The sequence below is a fragment of the Amphibalanus amphitrite genome, unplaced genomic scaffold (genome assembly GCF_019059575.1).
Source record: "Amphibalanus amphitrite isolate SeventyFive unplaced genomic scaffold, NRLGWU_Aamphi_draft 001672F_arrow, whole genome shotgun sequence".
In the NCBI taxonomy this organism is placed as follows: domain Eukaryota; kingdom Metazoa; phylum Arthropoda; class Thecostraca; order Balanomorpha; family Balanidae; genus Amphibalanus; species Amphibalanus amphitrite.
The window spans coordinates 97,237-115,164 of NW_024883165.1; the positions used below are offsets into that span (position 1 = coordinate 97,237).

Here is a 17,928-nt window from a genome sequence, read left to right on the forward strand (position 1 = left end):
GTGAGAGGAAGTCGGCGTTGCGGTGTTGCCTCCCCGGTTTGTGTACGATTTCGAGGTCGTACTCCTGCAGGGCCATCCGCCAGCGTTGTAGTCTGGGATTGGCATTGGGTAGTTCCAGGAGCCACTGGAGCGCCCAGTGATCAGTGATGACCGTTGTAGTCCTTCCTATGATGTAATCCCGGAAGTACCGCGTTGCCCATACCAGCGCCAGACACTCCGACTCACAGGCGGAGTACTTCCCCTCCAGAGGTCCCGTCTTCTTTGAGGCGTAGGCGATGACCCGCTCCTTACCGTCCTCTTGGCGTTGTGCTAGTACTGCGCCTAATCCTGAGGCACTTCCGTCGGTGAGCAGCATGAATGATTTCGTGAAGTCAGGCAGAGCCAGTACTGGCTCGCTGGTGAGCACAGCCTTCAGGTCTTCAAAGGCGGCTTGCTGCGCTGGTCCCCATTCGAACTTCACCTTCTTCTTGGTCAGCTCGGTGAGTGGACTCGCCCTCCTGCTGAAATCTTGGACGAAGCTTCGGTAGTATGATGCTAGGCCCACCAGTGCTCTGACTCCGGCGACGTCGTTGGGTGGCTCCAGGTTCTTCACCTTCTCCACGTTACTTGGGTCTGGCCGGATCTCTCCTGGCGAGAGAAGGTGACCCAAGTATTTCACCTCCTTTCTCGCGAACGAGCACTTCGACGGTTTCAACTTGAGGCCTGCTTGCTCCAGCCTTTGAAAGATGAGATCCAAGTGCTCCAAGTGTTCGTCAAAAGTTTTGGAGAAGCAGATGATATCGTCAATGAATACATGGCAGAATTTTCCGGTGTAGCCTGACAGCACGTGGGACATGAGCCTTTGGTACGTGGCCGGACTGTTCCGAAGACCGAAGGCCATCACCTTCCATTGCCAGAGTCCGAGATGGCAGCGGAATGCCGTCTTGTGCCGATCTTCTTCCGCCATTCTCACTTGCCAGTATCCTTGTTGACAGTCCAAGCAACTGAAAATTTCTGCTCCTCCCATGGTATCGAAGATTTCACTCTTTGTGAGTGGTAAGGGATAGTTGTCTGGCTTGGTGATTTTGTTCAGGCCCCGGTAGTCGACACAGAAGCGTGTTTCACCGTTTTTCTTTGGTACTAGTACCACTCCTGCTGCATATGCCGACACTGATGGCTCGATGAGGTCCTTGTCCAACATCTCCCGGATTTCCCTTTCGATGATTTCTCTGTCTTGATGGCTGGCCTTGTATCCCGCTCTGCGGACCGGATCCTTTGTCGTGAGCTCGATGCGATGTTCCAGGAGTGTACATGTGCCGAGGCTACCGTCCCATGAGAAACAGCTGCTATGAGTTCCAATCAGCGAGAGTAAAGCCGTGCGCTGTTCCTCCGCCAGACAGCCCGTGTCGATGTCCTCGATGTTCCAGACCGTTTTGTTGCCCTGCTGTGATGGCTGATGCTCCTGGGTTTGTCGTTGCCGTTGTCCGCTGCTGGTCACGTCATGATCTGGAAGGGTCTTTTCCTGTGGTTCCTCTTTTCTTTTTGTAGGCTTGGGGTCAGGCTGAGTCCGGACCTCCATTGTCCGTTTGGCTCCGCTCAGTGGCACCTGGCTTGAGTATGGACTGTATATTGTCTGTCGTTTACCGTCGATCATGATGTCATTCCTGGTGATGAAATCGTACCCAATGAGTGCCTGATGAGTCAGTTGTGGGCTCACATAGGCCCAGTGTCCAATCAGCTGACCTCCTACATTAAAGTTGACCAGTGCTTCGTGAGTTACCAAGATGTCGTGTCCCGTTGCGGATTTCAAACGAGATGAGGGTGGCCTTGTGTGCCTGACATCCGCATTCTTGACTGCGTTTTCATGCACCAGGGTGACACTGGAACCCGTGTCGATCAGTACTTCTGCCATCTGACCTGCGATCCCGATGTAGCACGTGCATACTACCGCGTCAGTTGCGGGTGTCCCTTGCTTGGGTTCGTGATTCTCCTTTGGTGGTGGGATTTGATTGATGCGCTTGCTTGAGCAGTCTGCAGAGGGACTCTTGGGACGATCCGTCGGCTGGCCCCCTAGTGCAACCGACGAGGGCCGTTTCCCGAGGGTCTGGGCGCGACCGGACAGTTACGTCTAAAGTGACCTGGCTGATGGCAGGCGAAGCACAGTCCATTTTCGTAGTGTCGGCGTATCTCTTCGTCCGTGAAGTATAACGTCGGTCGTCCTTGCGAAGGTTCATTGATCTTCATGCTGCGACCCATGTCTGACCGCGGTCGTAGCCCGCCGTTCGGGAGTGGTAGTTGTTGGCTGTACGTATTTCCATTGCGGCCGTTGTACGTATAGCTAGGCGGTACCGGTGACCTGAAACGGACTGTTCGCTGTGAGGGAGCTCCCTGTCCTTGGCGAGGGGTTTCGGTTGCCGTGGCGCCCTGCTCACTTCGTTTGGCTGCTTCACGTTCTTCCAGAGCGTTGACGATGCTGTTCACCAGTGGCGTTGATGCCTGACTTCCATAGCCGCCTCGGAAACAGCTCAGAACTTCCTCTTCCTTATGGGCCAGTTCAATTGCTTCCTCCTCTGTTGCGGCTGCTACGGCTTCCTCGAATGTCTGACAGTTCTTTCTCCATACCACTTGGCGGAGATTACTTCTGAGCCCTCGGATGAAGTTTGTTTTCCGCATAAAACTCAATATGGCTTTGGTAGACTCACTGTTGATGGTCTGTTCCTCTTCCTCGTCGTCGTCTTGTCCAGCTCCGGCAGTATTTGCTCGTTCCATCTTCACCCCACTTGCCCCAACGGCTTGTAGAGATAGTTTCCGAACAATCTGCGCCCATTCTTGGACTGTTTTGTTGCCTTGCGTTCCAGTGTTTAGTAAATGCTGATATAGCTGCTCCTTTCCATTTGTTTCAAACCTCCTTTTCAGTGCCTTCTTCGTCTCTGCCCAATTGTTGATATGTCCTTCTGCTTTTAACTGTTCAATATGCTCACTTGCCTCTCCCCTCAGTCGGAAGAGGGCCGCCTTATACGTGTTTTCCTCTGTCCACCCGGTGAAGGCTGCAGTTCGTTCCACCATGCGAATCCATTCTTCTAGATTTTGTTCGCCGTCGTAGGTGTCGATGTTTCCCACCATCCGAAGCTTGTCCATCTTGTCGGCCGTGGCAGTCTGGAACAACCAGTTCAGTGTCAGCGGTCGTCGTCTCCTTTCTTTTCTTCACAGAGTCGTCTTCAGTATCTTCCTACAATGGGTTCGGCGGCTTGTGCCTGTTTACTAGCTTCACAGTGGATCGGAATAATCATTGCCCCACGTTGCCGGGTGAATGACTGTCTACGGAACTATACTGTACTTTACCTTGGAGAAGTAGTCTGTCTCGACGAAGTAATTTATAACTGCTACTGGCCCCGGATGATCTGCTTCAACAATGCAAGTGATAATGCCACGCCCTACTCACTCTATGTGGCACGTGCTGTCTTCCACGTATGCTGTGTTACATAAGGCTAAACCCAGACACAACCCGTGCTACAGTGTCAATAATTTTTAATCCATTCATTTTTGATGGGGTGGGCCGGGCTGGGCTTTGACGCTTTTACCATGAATGGGTTCGGGCTGGGCCGGGCTGTGAACCCATGGGCCTCGGCTGGGCTGGACTAGGATTTTGCGGCCCGTGGCGAACACTGGTGAGGAATAAAATAATCCAAGGGCAGGCGCCAGGCAGCATGTATGTTTGTGTGCATACTGTGCAAGCCAAAGCAAGCCGTAATCGCCACGCCATATGTGGAAGGCTTTTGGTGTCAATACATACATACATACATACATACATATATAGATACTCGCTGATATTAGTCCCAGCCAAGTCCAAACGCATTCCATCATGATGTTTCTGAATTGATGCGTCAACAATATTTATCGTTCGAGGGTGGATACATTTGTAATGATACAAAATTATTTTTGCACAGCTCTATTCCTTGAATAACTTCAACGCCTTATTCCTAGTTAAAGGGACCATCCCACCTTAACATTAGTTTTGAGTTGAGATAGCCAAATTGCTGGCCATGGCCTGCAAATACCGGTTTGGGCACTCAACATCGAAAAATGCTTTAATTCGGAGATATGGAATTTCAAACTTGCAGTTTTCAGATTCTAAGGGGCTAATGCATTGGAATGCCCCCTTAGAATTTGTGACGTCAGCGGAGATCTAACGATTTTTAAATCTTAGACTAAAACCATCGTTAACACGTGGTGGTATACGCTGCTTTGCGCGCAACGTCTGCCGCACTTCAAGGCTGCCAAATCATTGCTTCCAAATAAAGTCGCTAGAAACAGGGGAGATCCCAAAAAGTAAACAAAAGTAAAAGTCTAATATCTTGAAAACCGGTGAATATTTTTCGGTGAAATTTGATAGATATTCGTTTTCGCTCTTTCTGAACCGAGCGACATCACTTTCATGCCAATTCATTCACTTTTTTGAAGGTGGGAGGGTCCCTTTAACCCGCGCCCCGTACGGGGGGGGGGCGAAACGCCCCCCCCTGTCCTTTTCCGTCGATATCTCCTAAACGGCTGGAGATATCGCCATCAAACTTTCAGGACCCTTCCGGGCATCAATTCTACACATTGTTACAAAAAATTCCAGAGGCTATGATAAGTTGGCCACAAATGGCGTCAGAAAATGTCATGCTCTGCAATTTTCGACCGAAAAAGACCCTCACGAGAAGAGCTCTCAGGCCTACAGCTTTGAAGATACATAAAAATTATCAATACATAAAAGGTGTAGAATTGACAGGGCTACAAAACTGCTGTCTTGGATTTTTGAAATTTTTTTTAGTTTTCACCCCCATAAATCAAAAATGCATTTTTTTATATATTAGCCAAAAAATCCCAAAAGGTTTTTGAGTTTCGAAAAAACGGAATAAATGTGATAGTACCTACCGTCTTCTATCTACATACCAAATTTCAGATCGATATCACGTTTTTTTGGCCAAGTTATAGCGAAAAAACTGTTCAAAAATGATGACGTCAAATTTTCAAACTCAATTTTTGGCAATTCTAGACCACGTAGGGCAAAAAAAAGACCACCATTGGACTCCTTGTGACGAGCTGCATCGAATCGATACCCGATTTATGCAAAAATATCAACTTTGAAATTTGACGTAATATGACCTGACCTTGGCCTGACCTTCACCAAAACATGACCTTAGCTGTCCCCAAAGGCTGCCTGACCCAAATAATTGCATTTGTCTTGTAAAATGGACCATAAAACATGTATCACACGACACTTTCATATTGTGACCCCCCAGTGACCTGACCTCTGTGACCTGACTGGTATCAGTGACCTCAGATAGCGAAGTATGTGTTTGACGAGCAATGTACCATCGTTGGTTTTCAATAACTTACCAATTTACTCGATTTCACAACACATTTCTTGAAATGCCTGTGAACGGTGAAAATCCGACCTTTGACCTGACCTGTGACGTCATCGGTTTGACCTAGGTCAATGAAATTTGGTCACGAGGTAGTTCCCCGGTGGGGCTATCGAACACCGTTTGAATTTTGAAAATCGGCCGGTAAATTTCCGAGATCATAGGGGGGAAACGCCCCCCCCCCCCCCAACTGGTGGTAGGGTCCGCCGGTAGCCCTACGGGGCGCGGGTTAAGCGAATAAGTCCACCCTGGTTGAATAAATAAGGCGATTTCGCCAAAAGGTCGCGGAAACCTGACCGAAAACAGCCGCGCTCAACGATAATTTGGGCGCGTAGACTCTTAAAAAATCGCATTGGGCGGATAGAGTTTCCCAGGTATTGGCTCCAAAACAAACGTATTCGGCTCCCGGATACGTCCAAGTGATCCGCCTCGTTGCTAGCCCGCTCCGGGCCGGGCGGGGGGGGGGGTGAACACCCCTCCTGCGGTTTTTCGCAGATATCTAAAAAACGGCGGCGAGGAACGCCGCGCCGCCGTTTTTGGCACACGCTGTTCGTATATCTTTTCCGCACATGTTGTGAAAATTTCAGACCCAGGTCGCTCAAGGTCAGGTCACCAGGTCACGCCAAGTGACGTCACCTCAGAAAAAAATAGAATGCTCGTCATAGCTACACCGACTGAACGATTGCCTTGAAACTTCAGCGATTGATAGGAGTAACAGCATCTATAAAACGTATGTCTCGGAATTTTGATATCGGTGACCTAAGGTCAGGTCATCTTTGCGGCCTCTTCATTATTATAAGTCAATTGGAGAAATATGAAAGGCGTCTGTTTTGCACGAACGCCATTCTAGACACCAAACATCGGGATGCAGGTACAATTGACACACTGAACCGGAAAAAGGCATCTGTGACCCCTCGTTATGTCCCCGAGGTCATCACAGGTACCGAATCAGAGGTGAATAAAGCTCAAAAGCTGTCACCTACGCGATGTCTAGCTGTCGCCAATTTTTCGCAAGTCATCTTGAAACAGTAGGTACCTACCATTTTTTTTGCCGTTTTCTCATCACCTTTGAGGCCTAAAAAAGTAAATTTGAAAATGAGGCTAGAATGTTAGAAATAAACTGATCTTTCAAATTTCAGCCTGTGGGCATTACAACGCATCACCACATTTCAGTAGTTACACAACAAAAAATAAATCACTATCATTAAACTTACCTATAGGTCTGATCGACTTCCTAGCTCGTCCTGGCTTCCTGATCCAGTTCAATCAGAACTCACGAAAGGATTGTCAGTTGTCACTGATTCACTTGTCTTTGCTTCAGTAGTCAAGACCAATGAGCAACTCTCCTACCAAGTTTCTGGGACCGATGGTAATGGACCTCGTCCCAGTTATGGCCCAGATGTGACGTCCCCCGTCCCAGTCGCCCGGTCCCTCCCTACTCCGTCGGCGGCCAAGGCCGCGCCGGTCCCCGCCACCGCTCAAGCGGCGACGAGCGGGGACGAGCTGTCGCGCTGTCGCCGTTTTTCCTGCGTTGTCTATGGCGCTTCACAACGCACCGGCTGTCGCACCGGCGGGATTTTTCAGCCCCAGCTGTCTACAAAGAGATGACGCTGTTAAATTTTTGTGCCGTGGTCCATAGTGGTCTTCTACGGGAAGATAGCTCTGATTGTAGCGGAAACGGCCTAGTTATCTACTTTAACCCTCGCGGGCCCGGGGGGGGCGTTTTTCGCCCCCCCCCCTGGCGAATATTTGCGATAGCTCCCGAACGCTTAGGGATAGGAAAGCGAAACTTTCAGTACCTTTTCTCCCATCAATTTGACATCTTCTAAAGTAAAAAATTTGGACCTAGCCCCCTTGATGACGTCACAAGGTCCATTTTTCTAGACCCCTGCACGACAAACTTCGGCGTCACAGACGCAAACTTCAAATAGCTGCTAAAATAGAGTTTTAGAAATAAAGACAAATTACGAGCACGGATGAGTAGCGTTTGACCTAGAGAAAAATAGAAAAATAGTTTTGGTGACCTGAGGTCAGAGGTCAGGTCAGCGACCCCGAAATGTTTTAATTTTTCGCAAATAACTTCGACAAAAATGGTCCTAGAGCTACGGCAGTGGTACCATCGCATTTGCCTTGTCAAGCCGTGTCGAATGATATATATATATATATATATATATATATATATATATATATATATATATATATATATATATATATATATATATATATATATATATATATATATATATATATATATTGTTCGGAAAAGGTCAAGTTTTATGTTGACCTCATGTGACCTCGAATGAACTCTGGTTGACCTTGACACATGAAAGGTCGTTTATGATGGATTTGTACCCGCTGATCACGAATCTGGCATCTTTTTTCCTCTAAGCCTTCATTTAGAGCTTCCAGACGGCAAAATTGTCTTATTTATTATGTATTAACTTGAATCAGTGAAATAGCCTCTAGCAGGGATACTCTTCTGTGACCTTGACCTTTCAGCAGCCTTGTATCGTAAGATGAACCACAAATAGGGAACTGATAAGCCTCAAAACATTTCAAAACATCTTGGAAGTTAGCACGCAAGATTTGCGAAAAAGTGTCAAGTTTGCGGTCAATTTTGAGCGTGACCTTGACCTTGACCTTTGATTTTGAGCACATTTTCGGAATCCTCAGATTCTCTTCTTTCGTTTGACACCCAATTTTGCCGGTTTGATGCAGCCTGCCGTCCTCTAGAAGGCTTACTTTGAGATCACTACACATGTGCCGGTTTTTGCCTTTGACCTTGACCTCTGACTTTGAAAACTGACCTAAGGTCAAAAATTTTTAGGTGCTTTAGAATCGTCTCGTAAGGACCTTTCGTTTGGTATCGCTTTTGTTTCCGTAGCTCCCTTATTTACGGAGTTAAACAGGGGGGGGGGGCGAAAAACGCCCCCCCCCGGGCTGCGGTGGTTGGGAATACCCCCGGGCCCGGCCGGGTTAAATGCATCAACTGAAATGCTGGAATCTGTTTGTTTATTCCTATGGCTGTCACCTACGCACGCAGGCGAGTAGCAGGGTTTTTCACCTCTGTACCGTATAGTACCTATCTAACAGTTTTTCGCTAATAACTTCTGATAGAGGCTTGCCAGAGCGATGAAAACGCCTTAGATGTGTTCGGCTCGACGATGCGGATCGACTGATTTGTAACATGTCCTTTTCCGGTCAGGTCATGACCTTGACCTGAGGTCAAATTTTCAAGTTGACCCTTCAAGGTCAAATTACATATAGTTCATTCTGCGCGATTTGACGAGAGGAATACGATGCTGGCAAAAGTAATGTCGTGGCTCTTTTGAGTCAAAAGTTATTGCCGAAAAACACTTTTCGTAAAAAACGGCTATTTTTTTAGTTTTTGCCCTCTGGAGGCTAAACCGTTGACCTGAGGTCAAATCTGAGAGAACGCAGAAAGGCCGGTAAAAGGGCTATCGATTGCGCTTGTCCGCTGCGCTGTAGCCTTATCGGTTCCCGAGTTAGCCTTTGGCAGTTTCCAAAATGTTGAAATAGCTAACATTTTACTTTTAGTGACCTCTGGTGACCTGACCTTTGACCTGACCCAAAAAATGACCGACGTGTTTTTCTTATTTTAGACGCTCTTTCGAATGCCGCCTTCCGCGTGTCGCTACATGGCCCAGGAGCCGAGTTAGAAGGGAGGTGTTCAGACACCCCCCCCCCCCCGGCCCGGCGCGGAAGTCGCGGAGCACCGCGCCGGCCCGGCGCGGGTTAAAGTAATTTGCGAAAAACTAAAACCCCAACTCGGGGTTGTTGATCTGACCTCTGACCTCAGATCACCAAAATCATTTTGTATTTTCCCTTGATCAAACGATATACAACCGTGATCGTAATTTGTCTTTATTACGAGCGAGCGAGCGCAGCGAGCGAAGTGAGTCTTTTCAATATACATAACGGAAAAATCTCAGTATGAGCGGCCCGGCCCGGCCCGGCCCGGCCCGGCCTGTAACGCTTTTGAGAGGCTTATATCTCAGCAACCGCTGGACCGATTGGCCTGCGGTATTTTTTGTTGGGTAGCCCCATCCCTTTTACCCCGTAATTGACTACTTTTGATATATCTCAGTGACCGTCGTGGCACGTGCCACGTGAAAAGTCAAGGGTGTTCAAGCTGTTTTGCAAAAGTAGTGATTTTGAGTGGCTCATATCTCAGCAGCCGCTTGGGCGATTGACTTGCGGTAATTTTTGTAGGGTAGCAGCATCCCTTCTACCCAAAATAGGATACTCTCGATGCATGTGGGTCACCCCCAGTGCACGTGCAAAATACAACAATAAGAGGTGCCAAATTTGTTCCCATTTCAGTAACTCGGTAATTACTGGGGCGATTTCGCTGAAACTTGGCATACAGGTAGGCACCCACCAGGCAATGCATTCCCATGTGTTGCGGTTAGGGTGCTACTGCACGTGCGCACGTGCAGGGGGCGTTTCCAGATCTCGAGAACGGCTGGGCCGATTGCGCTCAAATTTGGTACACGGTTGGGGACCAGTTAGTAGGGTGCCGTGCAAAAGTCATTTTGGACCCCGTTTGCACGTGCGCACGTGCAGAATGCCGCTTCCAGATCTCAGGAACGGCTGGGCCGATTGCATTCAAATTTGGCACACCGCTAGCGACCGGTTAGAAGGGTGCTTTGCACAAGCCCGTTGGAAGTACCCTCTCGCCCTTGCGCACGTGCAGGGCTCACTATCTCGCTCGCTCGTTCTTCGCCCAAAAGGCGTTTTACTGGTCTCTAAAACTATACTTTTGGCAGCTGTTCACGTTTGTTATCGGCGCAACCTACCACCCGTAGGGGGGGGGGCGTTTCGGCCCCCCCAAGATCTCGGAAATTTAAAGGCCGAATTTCAAAACTCAAACGGCGTTCGATAGCCCCACCGGGGAACTACCTCGTGACCAAATTTCATTGACCTAGGTCAAACCGATGACGTCACAGGTCAGGTCAAAGGTCGGATTTTCACCGTTCACAGGCATTTCAAGAAATGTGTTGTGAAATCGAGTAAATTGGTAAGTTATTGAAAACCATCGATGGTACATTGTTCGTCAAACACATACTATGCTATCTGAGGTCACTGATACCAGGTCAGGTCACAGAGGTCAGGTCACTGGGGGTCACAATATGAAGTGTCGTGTGGTACATGTTTTATGGTCCATTTTACATGACAAAAGCGATTATGTGGGTCAGGCAGCCTTTGGGGCCAGCTAAGGTCACGTTTTGGTAAAGGTCATGTCAAGGTATGGTCAAGTTAGGTCAAATTTCAGAGTTGATTTTTTTTTTGCATCAAATAGGTATCGATTCGATGCAGAGCTCGTCACGGGGAGTCTAATGGTGGTCTTTGTTTTGCCTTACGTGGTCTCAAATTGCCAAAATTTGAGTTTGAAAATTTGACGTCGTCATTTTTGAACAGTTTTTTCGCTATAACTTGGCCAAAAAAAACAGATGTCGATCTGAAAGTTGGTATGTAGATAGAAGACGATGGTACTATCATATGTATTTCGTTTTTTTTTCGAAACTCAAAACTTTTTTTTGATTTTTGGCTAATATATTAAAAAATGTTTTTTTTTATTTTTGGGGGTGAAAACTCAAAAAATTATAATAAAAAATCCGAGATGGTAGTTTTGTCGTCCTGTCAATTCTACACCTTTTATGTTCGATTGATTTTTAAGTATCTTCAAAGCTGTAGGCATGACAGCTCTTCTTGCGAAGGTCTTTTTTCGGTCGAAAATGGCAGAACATGACGTCATTCTGACGTCATTTGTGGCCAACCTATAATAGCCTCTGGAAAAACGTTTGGTCACAATGTGTAAAATTGATGCCCGGAAGGGTCTCCAAAGTTTGGTAGCGATATTTGCAGCCGTGTAGGAGATATCGACGGAAAAGGACAGGGAGGGCCGTTTCGCCCCCCCCCCCCCCTACGGGCCACGGGTTAAGCACTTTGCCATTTTTTTTCAGGTTCACCACTTCGATGAAATTCCTGAGGAGGGAAAAGAGAAGGCTGGCAACGACACAAATGGAATGGTCAACTACATCACTGGCGAGTTCCCGACACTTCTTCTGCACGTGTGGCTGGCAGTAGCAAGCATCAGCAGCGATTTGAACACCTTGAGTCGCTTCTACATGGAGTCAAGACCTCCAAAGAAGTGAGTTTGATACCTGACACAAGATATAAAGAACCCTAAACCTCTCATTTTTTTTTACAATGGCTTGTTTTTCACCATTCATCAGTCGATAAACCCTAAACGACAAACATTAATTAGATCAAAAGTTATAAGCGAAAAACTCTTGACCTGTTTTGAGCGAAATTTTTAATTAACCTGCGCCCCACTGGGGTCTGTGTATAACACGCCCCACTGGGGGGGGGGGGCTATTCATATTCATAGCCCCCCCCCCCCCTCCTAACTCCGAAACTACTGGGCTGATCGTCAAAGCATCGTCAAGCCCCGGAAAACTGTCGAGCGAAACCTAATTTCATTGACCTCGAGGTCACCGATCACGTCACAGGTCAGGTCAAAGTAAAAATTATCGATATTTGGCTTGTTCAATTTTTGGGCTCTGGCTGCCGTCTTACGAGTCAGATCAGGCTGATTTTTGGTTTACACACTCGTGAACAGATGCTTTAGATACCCTGAGGGTACGAAACTTCTACTTTGATTTTCAGGTCAGGGTCAGGTCATCATAGGTCACGGAAATTTTATGTCATAAATCGGTCACGTGACACATGTTTATGGTCCATTTAGGCCATAGATTTCGAATTCGGTGTCGCCTGTGTCATTTGAGGCCATTTTAATCTGAATATAGCTGAGGTCAGGTCACTTTCAGGTCAAAAAAAGGTGAAATTTCAAAGCTAAAATTTTTCAACAAAAACATGTCTATTGGGTGCAGATTAAGCTCTGAAACAAGATGGTGCTATTTATATTTTATATTTATTATTCATATTGGTGTACGATGTCAAATTCGTACAAAAAAAAAATGATTTGAAAAATTTAAAATTGTGAAATTTCTGCTATAATGCATATAACTTAGCCATTTTTGAAGATATCTGGCTAAAACTTGCTAGAATAAGTCATAAGCATGTGTTCTATCATATCTATTCCGTTTTTTTTGAAAAGTCAAAAAGTTTTTGAAAAAAGATAAAAATTTTGAATTTTAATATATATGATTTGCGAAATTTTCACAATTTTGAAAATTCGACATAACAGTTGGATAGCGCAGTCTTTTCTAAGTCCTCTTATGCAAAGAAAATGGATCTAGCTCAAAAACTGAGCTCTTGGGAGCGTTTCCCGTGGTCCAATGTTTTGCGTCGAAATTGGCCGAACATGACGTCACTCTGACGTCATTTCCGGCCGACTTATGATAGATACGTAGTTCAAATTTTAACACAAGGTGTCAAATTGATGCAGCCGATGGTAATGGAAGTTTAGCGGCGATACGTCAAGCGGTTTAGAAGTTATTGCAGAAAAACAGGAGGAGGGCTATGCATAAAGACATCATATGTAACCAAAACTAACATGATATTCGTGATCAGCACCTCGAAAAACCATAGCAGACTTTACGACATTTTAACAGGTCCCAATTTCCCCGACTTTTGGGTCATTGACCTGACCTGGAAGGTCAACCAATGACTTAAGACCTTAAAATTGGGTATCATCGGCTTACTCTCGTCATGGGCAACACGCTCGTTTTTTTTCTGCGAAGCTCTTGCTCGATCAGGGGCCAATCGCGAAGGGGGTCGTACCCCCCTTGTGCCATCGAAGGACGCAAAATGGCCTGTGCTGGCGAGGGTTAATGTAATCCTTGTAAAATAACTCTTAGCAGAGGACATACAGATGACTCGCTTGGATATCAGGAACAAGCTCTTGAGCACATTAAAAGGAAACAATGTTCAAAACTTCAGCGACCAAAAATCTCACCACTGACTGGAATACGATAAAAAAGAATGGCATGCTATATAGGGGATTGTATCGATAATATTCCAGCGGTCCTGCGAAGTAAACATCCTGTTGGAGTAATGATCCATGGGTGGTCTTCAAGGAAGGAACCATCCCAGATCAGTTCGGGATGGTTTAGAAGCTACCTGGAAGGTCATAAGCAACAGGTCCGCTTGGGAAATGTGTTGTCGTCATCTAAAAACATAAATATTGGTACATTTCAGGGATCTTGTCTCGGCCCGTTGTTGTTTAATATTGCCAGTTGCCACTCTTGATTTAGCATTGCATCTGCCAAATTCGGTCAATGGGTTTAAGGTTATAATGACCACATTCGCTGACGATACACAAATCGGTGGCACGGGGCTCCGCACCCGCCTCGGAGAGCTACAAACTGCCCTTAGTCAGCTGCTCGAAATTATGGGTACCTGGTTCGCTCAGAATGGAATGAAAGTAAACGCAGCGAAAACTGAGATGATACTGATAGGTGATAGGCGTCAGCTGCAGTACGTACGTAGGGGAAGGGCAAGATAATGTGCAGTTTTTAGACGAAACCTTACAGCCGGCCAAGTGTGTTCGAAACCTCGGTGTTAAAATGGACTGTAACTTGTCGTGGGAACTGCATGTCGAGTAATATGTCAGCAAATGTACCGGTATTTTAACCCGCGCCCTGCTGGGGGGGTGTTTGAACACCCCCCTTGTGGTTTTTCGCGAATATCTCTAAAACGGCGGCGCGGAGCGCCGCCGTTTTTGGTACGCCTTATCATATATCAATTCTACACATGTTGTTAAAATTTCAGACCAAGGTCATTCAAGGTCAGGTCACCAGGTCACTTGAAGTGACCTCACCTCATAAAAAGTTTAAATGTCTGTCATAGCTACACCGAGTGACCGATCGCTTTGAAACTTTCAGCGATTGCTAAAAGCAATAGCATGTACAAAACGTATATCTCAGAATTTTTATATCGATGACCTAAGGTCAGGTCAATTTTGCGACCTCCCCATTATAAGTCAATGGGAGAAAATTGAAATGCGCCTCTTTTGGACGAAAGACATTATAAACACTCCCAAACACTGAATTACAAGTCGTTTAAACACACTGAACATGACAATGGTGTCCGTGACCCCTATTTATGCCAGTGTCCTAGAATTGGTTTTGAGCTAGGGTGTCGAGTGGAAAAATCAGACCAAAAACGAGCAAAATGAGTGGAAAATTAGGCATAACATAGAGCTTCATAACTGCCACCTACGGGCACAGCCGACAACAATTGACGCCTGAAGCTATGATTGCTGTCACCAATAACTTTGCTCTTCGTAACCAACTAAAAACCTTGAGGAGTAGACAATGTAAGGTTTAACTTAGTAGTATGGCTATAGCACCTAATATTGGTGACGATGCTATTAAAAATGAAAAACCTGCATTTCTCAGCAATTTGTTTTTCATCTACACAAGGCCAAAGGGCATTTACCCTGCAAAGGGGGCTAGAGAGTTCCAAGTGATGTGCCAATGCTGAGCTACATAAAATTCATACTAAATACAAAAAAGGTAATTCCTATTAGGTAGCTGCTAGCTGTGGGAACTGGTAGGTACCTACCTATTGTACAAAGACAATCAAATTGAAATGCCTATCAAATACCTCTGTCTCATATTGCCGGAACAACTGACCCTACTATCGAAGACTGATAATAATTTTAAAAGATGAAATAACACAAGCTTACACTCAGAATTATAAAGATATCAAGGCAGGGAACTGATTTTACGACTTATCTGTTGAAGCCGGCTTGCGATTTCACACCAACTTCAATCGACACAAATGCGCAAGAATTGTATGTTTGCGTTACTCAAGGTCATTCTTCCCTCCCTCCCTCTCCGGTAAGCCGCTCCGACCGTGGCGATCGTGTTCTTGTGTTTTTCGCAAAAAATAAGTCACGGAAGGCAACCAAATCACTCTAACAGATAGAAAAAAATGCGTTCTCTCACATTCAAGTGATCTTCTTACGAAAAAATTTGTTGTTTGAAGCTGGTGGATTTTCCACTCCTGGGTGTCTTTTTGCGGTGTTTGGTATCCGGGCGTATTTCTTGTATATATCAACAATATTTCGAAGTATTAACCCTCAAAATAATAGAAAACGGTTTGCCGTTTCTGATGATGGTCATCAATGTCTATTTGAATTCAGCACAAACACGCCAAGTGCCTGCAATTTTGCTGCATGTGTTAACAGCAATTACCACACTTCCCTTCCGCAAATGCAAACTACACAATAGATTCTTTTCAAGCTTGACAGGGATATAGAAGATAGTAATCTGCATGAGCGAATAAGTCAAACTTTTGGATTCCTGATGAAATTCAAGAGATATTGTTGTTTTTGTGAATAAACCACTCGGAACTATAGAATTTAGCAGCAGCTTCTCTTCTGTGATTCTTTTTTAAATAGTAGAGGTAACCTTCGTTGAATGACCCATATGTAAGGGAAAACTTCATATGGCAATCAAAATCTTTGACACTCAAACAACAGCTGGCAAATGCATATAAACAATCCCTTGTGACTGTAAAATATGCAGCGTTTGGTTGTTGAGCAGTGTCAGTGTATGCGATCCAAAGTTGCTGATCTGATGAATGTTTAATAGTTTTGATTGCTTTTATGTATGTGAATGCTAGATTATGTGTTTTCTATTGGTGTAGGTTGCTGAGGATTGAGGAACATGTCATTCTAGTTCTTTTTTATCTGTTCAGTAGAAAGGCAGGTGAGTGCAACTGAGTGCAACCACATTCCACGGCTCATATACCTATATCATTACAATGACAATATTGCCTCATTTTCTCACCCTAACATGGATTTATTTAGCTCCAAATACACTTACAGGTTAAATGTCTGTCAACAGGTACAGGCTATTTCTGACAGCCTGATATCAATAGGCTGTCATAGCCAAAAAAATAAGCAAGCACAAATTTATGGTTATATAAAAATTTGTTCTCTACAACACACATCACAGGAACAGTGATTTTGGCACAGCTTCCATCAGTAGTTTTCCCTCCATTCATAGTTGACATGATGACGATCTTGGACTTGAAGGATGGCCTTTGGCTGGGATGGAGTGCAGTAGGTAAGGATTGCCCTGAGGATCAAGTTTTCAAGAGACATGTCAACATGGGATGCACTTTTGTCTATATTTACACATGTTCTTTTCTTATTTAAGTGCTGATGTATTGACAAAAGTTTTTTAGGGAGTGGAAAATTATCCTCAAATAAGCTAAAAAAGAGTGGAAAATTCATGGTGACTTGGGTGCTGCTTTGCACCCAAATTTTCCAATCCTAGGACACTGATTTATGCCCCTGAGGTCATCTCAGGTCACGAATGGTGTCTAACAGTTTTTCGCAAATAACTTTTGATAGAGGCATGCTAGAGCGATGAAAACGCCTTAGATGTGTTCAGCTCGACAATACGGATCGACTGATATGCAACATGACCCTTTCCGGTCAGGTCATGACCTTGACCAGAGGTCAAATTTTCAAGTAGACCTTTCAAGGTCAAGTTATAGTTCATTCGATGCGTCTTGACGAGAGGAACACGATGCCGGTAAAAGTAAGCTCGTACAAGGCTTGGGTTAAAAGTTATTGCAGAAAAACTGTTTCCGAAAAAATCGGCTATTTTTGCAGTTTTTGCCCCCTGCAGGCAACACCGTTGACGTAAGGTCAAATCTGAGCGAATTACTCAGAAAGGGCGTTAATAGGGCTATCGAATGCGCTTTTCTGCGGCGCTGTAGCTCTATTGGTTCCCGAGTTATGCGTTGGCTTCTTGGAAATTTTTGACATTCGACCTGAAAATCGGCGAAATTTTGCCTTCAATGACCTCTGGTGACCTGACCTTTGACCTGACCAAAAAATTGACCGAAGTGATTTCGTCATTATTTTTGACGTTCTTTCGAACGCCGCCTTCCACGTATCGCTACGTGGCCCAGGAGCCGAGTTACAAGGGGGGTGTTCAAACACCCCCCAGCAGGGCGTGGAAATCCAAGACCCCCAGCCGGGCGCGGGTTAATAGGTCTAGCCAGCGCCCGCCACCTTCTTCCGCATCATCTCCTACCTCGAATTGTTGATGCACTAGTTCTGTCACACGTGCGCTATTGCATTCAGGTTTATGGAAGTGCCAACACTGCGCGAATTGCCAAGTTGCAAAAAGTTATAAATTTCGCAGCAAGAGTAGTATCAGGAAGACGAAAATATGACCACATTTCTGATTGTATCGATTCATTGGGCTGGCTACCGGCCCAAAAGCTCGTCAATTACTCGGACCTGTGCCTTCTGCACAAGATCTGGGGAACAGGACAGCCGGATTCAATAGCTCAGTACCTTCACACTAATCGCGACAGAACGTTACGTGACACGCGCACATCGAACAATCTTAGCTTGCCACGTGTAAAAACGAATCATGGAAAGCGTACTTTTATTTACCGATCTGTTACACTGTACAATAAGCTTGTTATAGCCGAGGGTGCAGACAGACTTACGCTGAGCAAATTCAAAAAGCATCTAAAGCTTTCTAGATTACAATGATCATAGCTAGGAGAAGGTGATTTT

At 45.6% G+C, this 17,928-nt stretch overlaps 1 protein-coding gene across 1 annotated transcript in view; it reads left to right on the top strand.

The window, feature by feature from the left end:
* Positions 1–17,928, top strand: part of LOC122374559 — a 37,169-nt gene that overhangs the window by 10,741 nt on the left and 8,500 nt on the right. The window contains exon 2 of the mRNA XM_043353370.1: positions 11,375–11,562. Coding sequence (XP_043209305.1) covers positions 11,438–11,562 — 125 coding nt within the window. The 5' untranslated portion in view covers positions 11,375–11,437. The remainder of the gene's footprint in view (positions 1–11,374; positions 11,563–17,928) is intronic.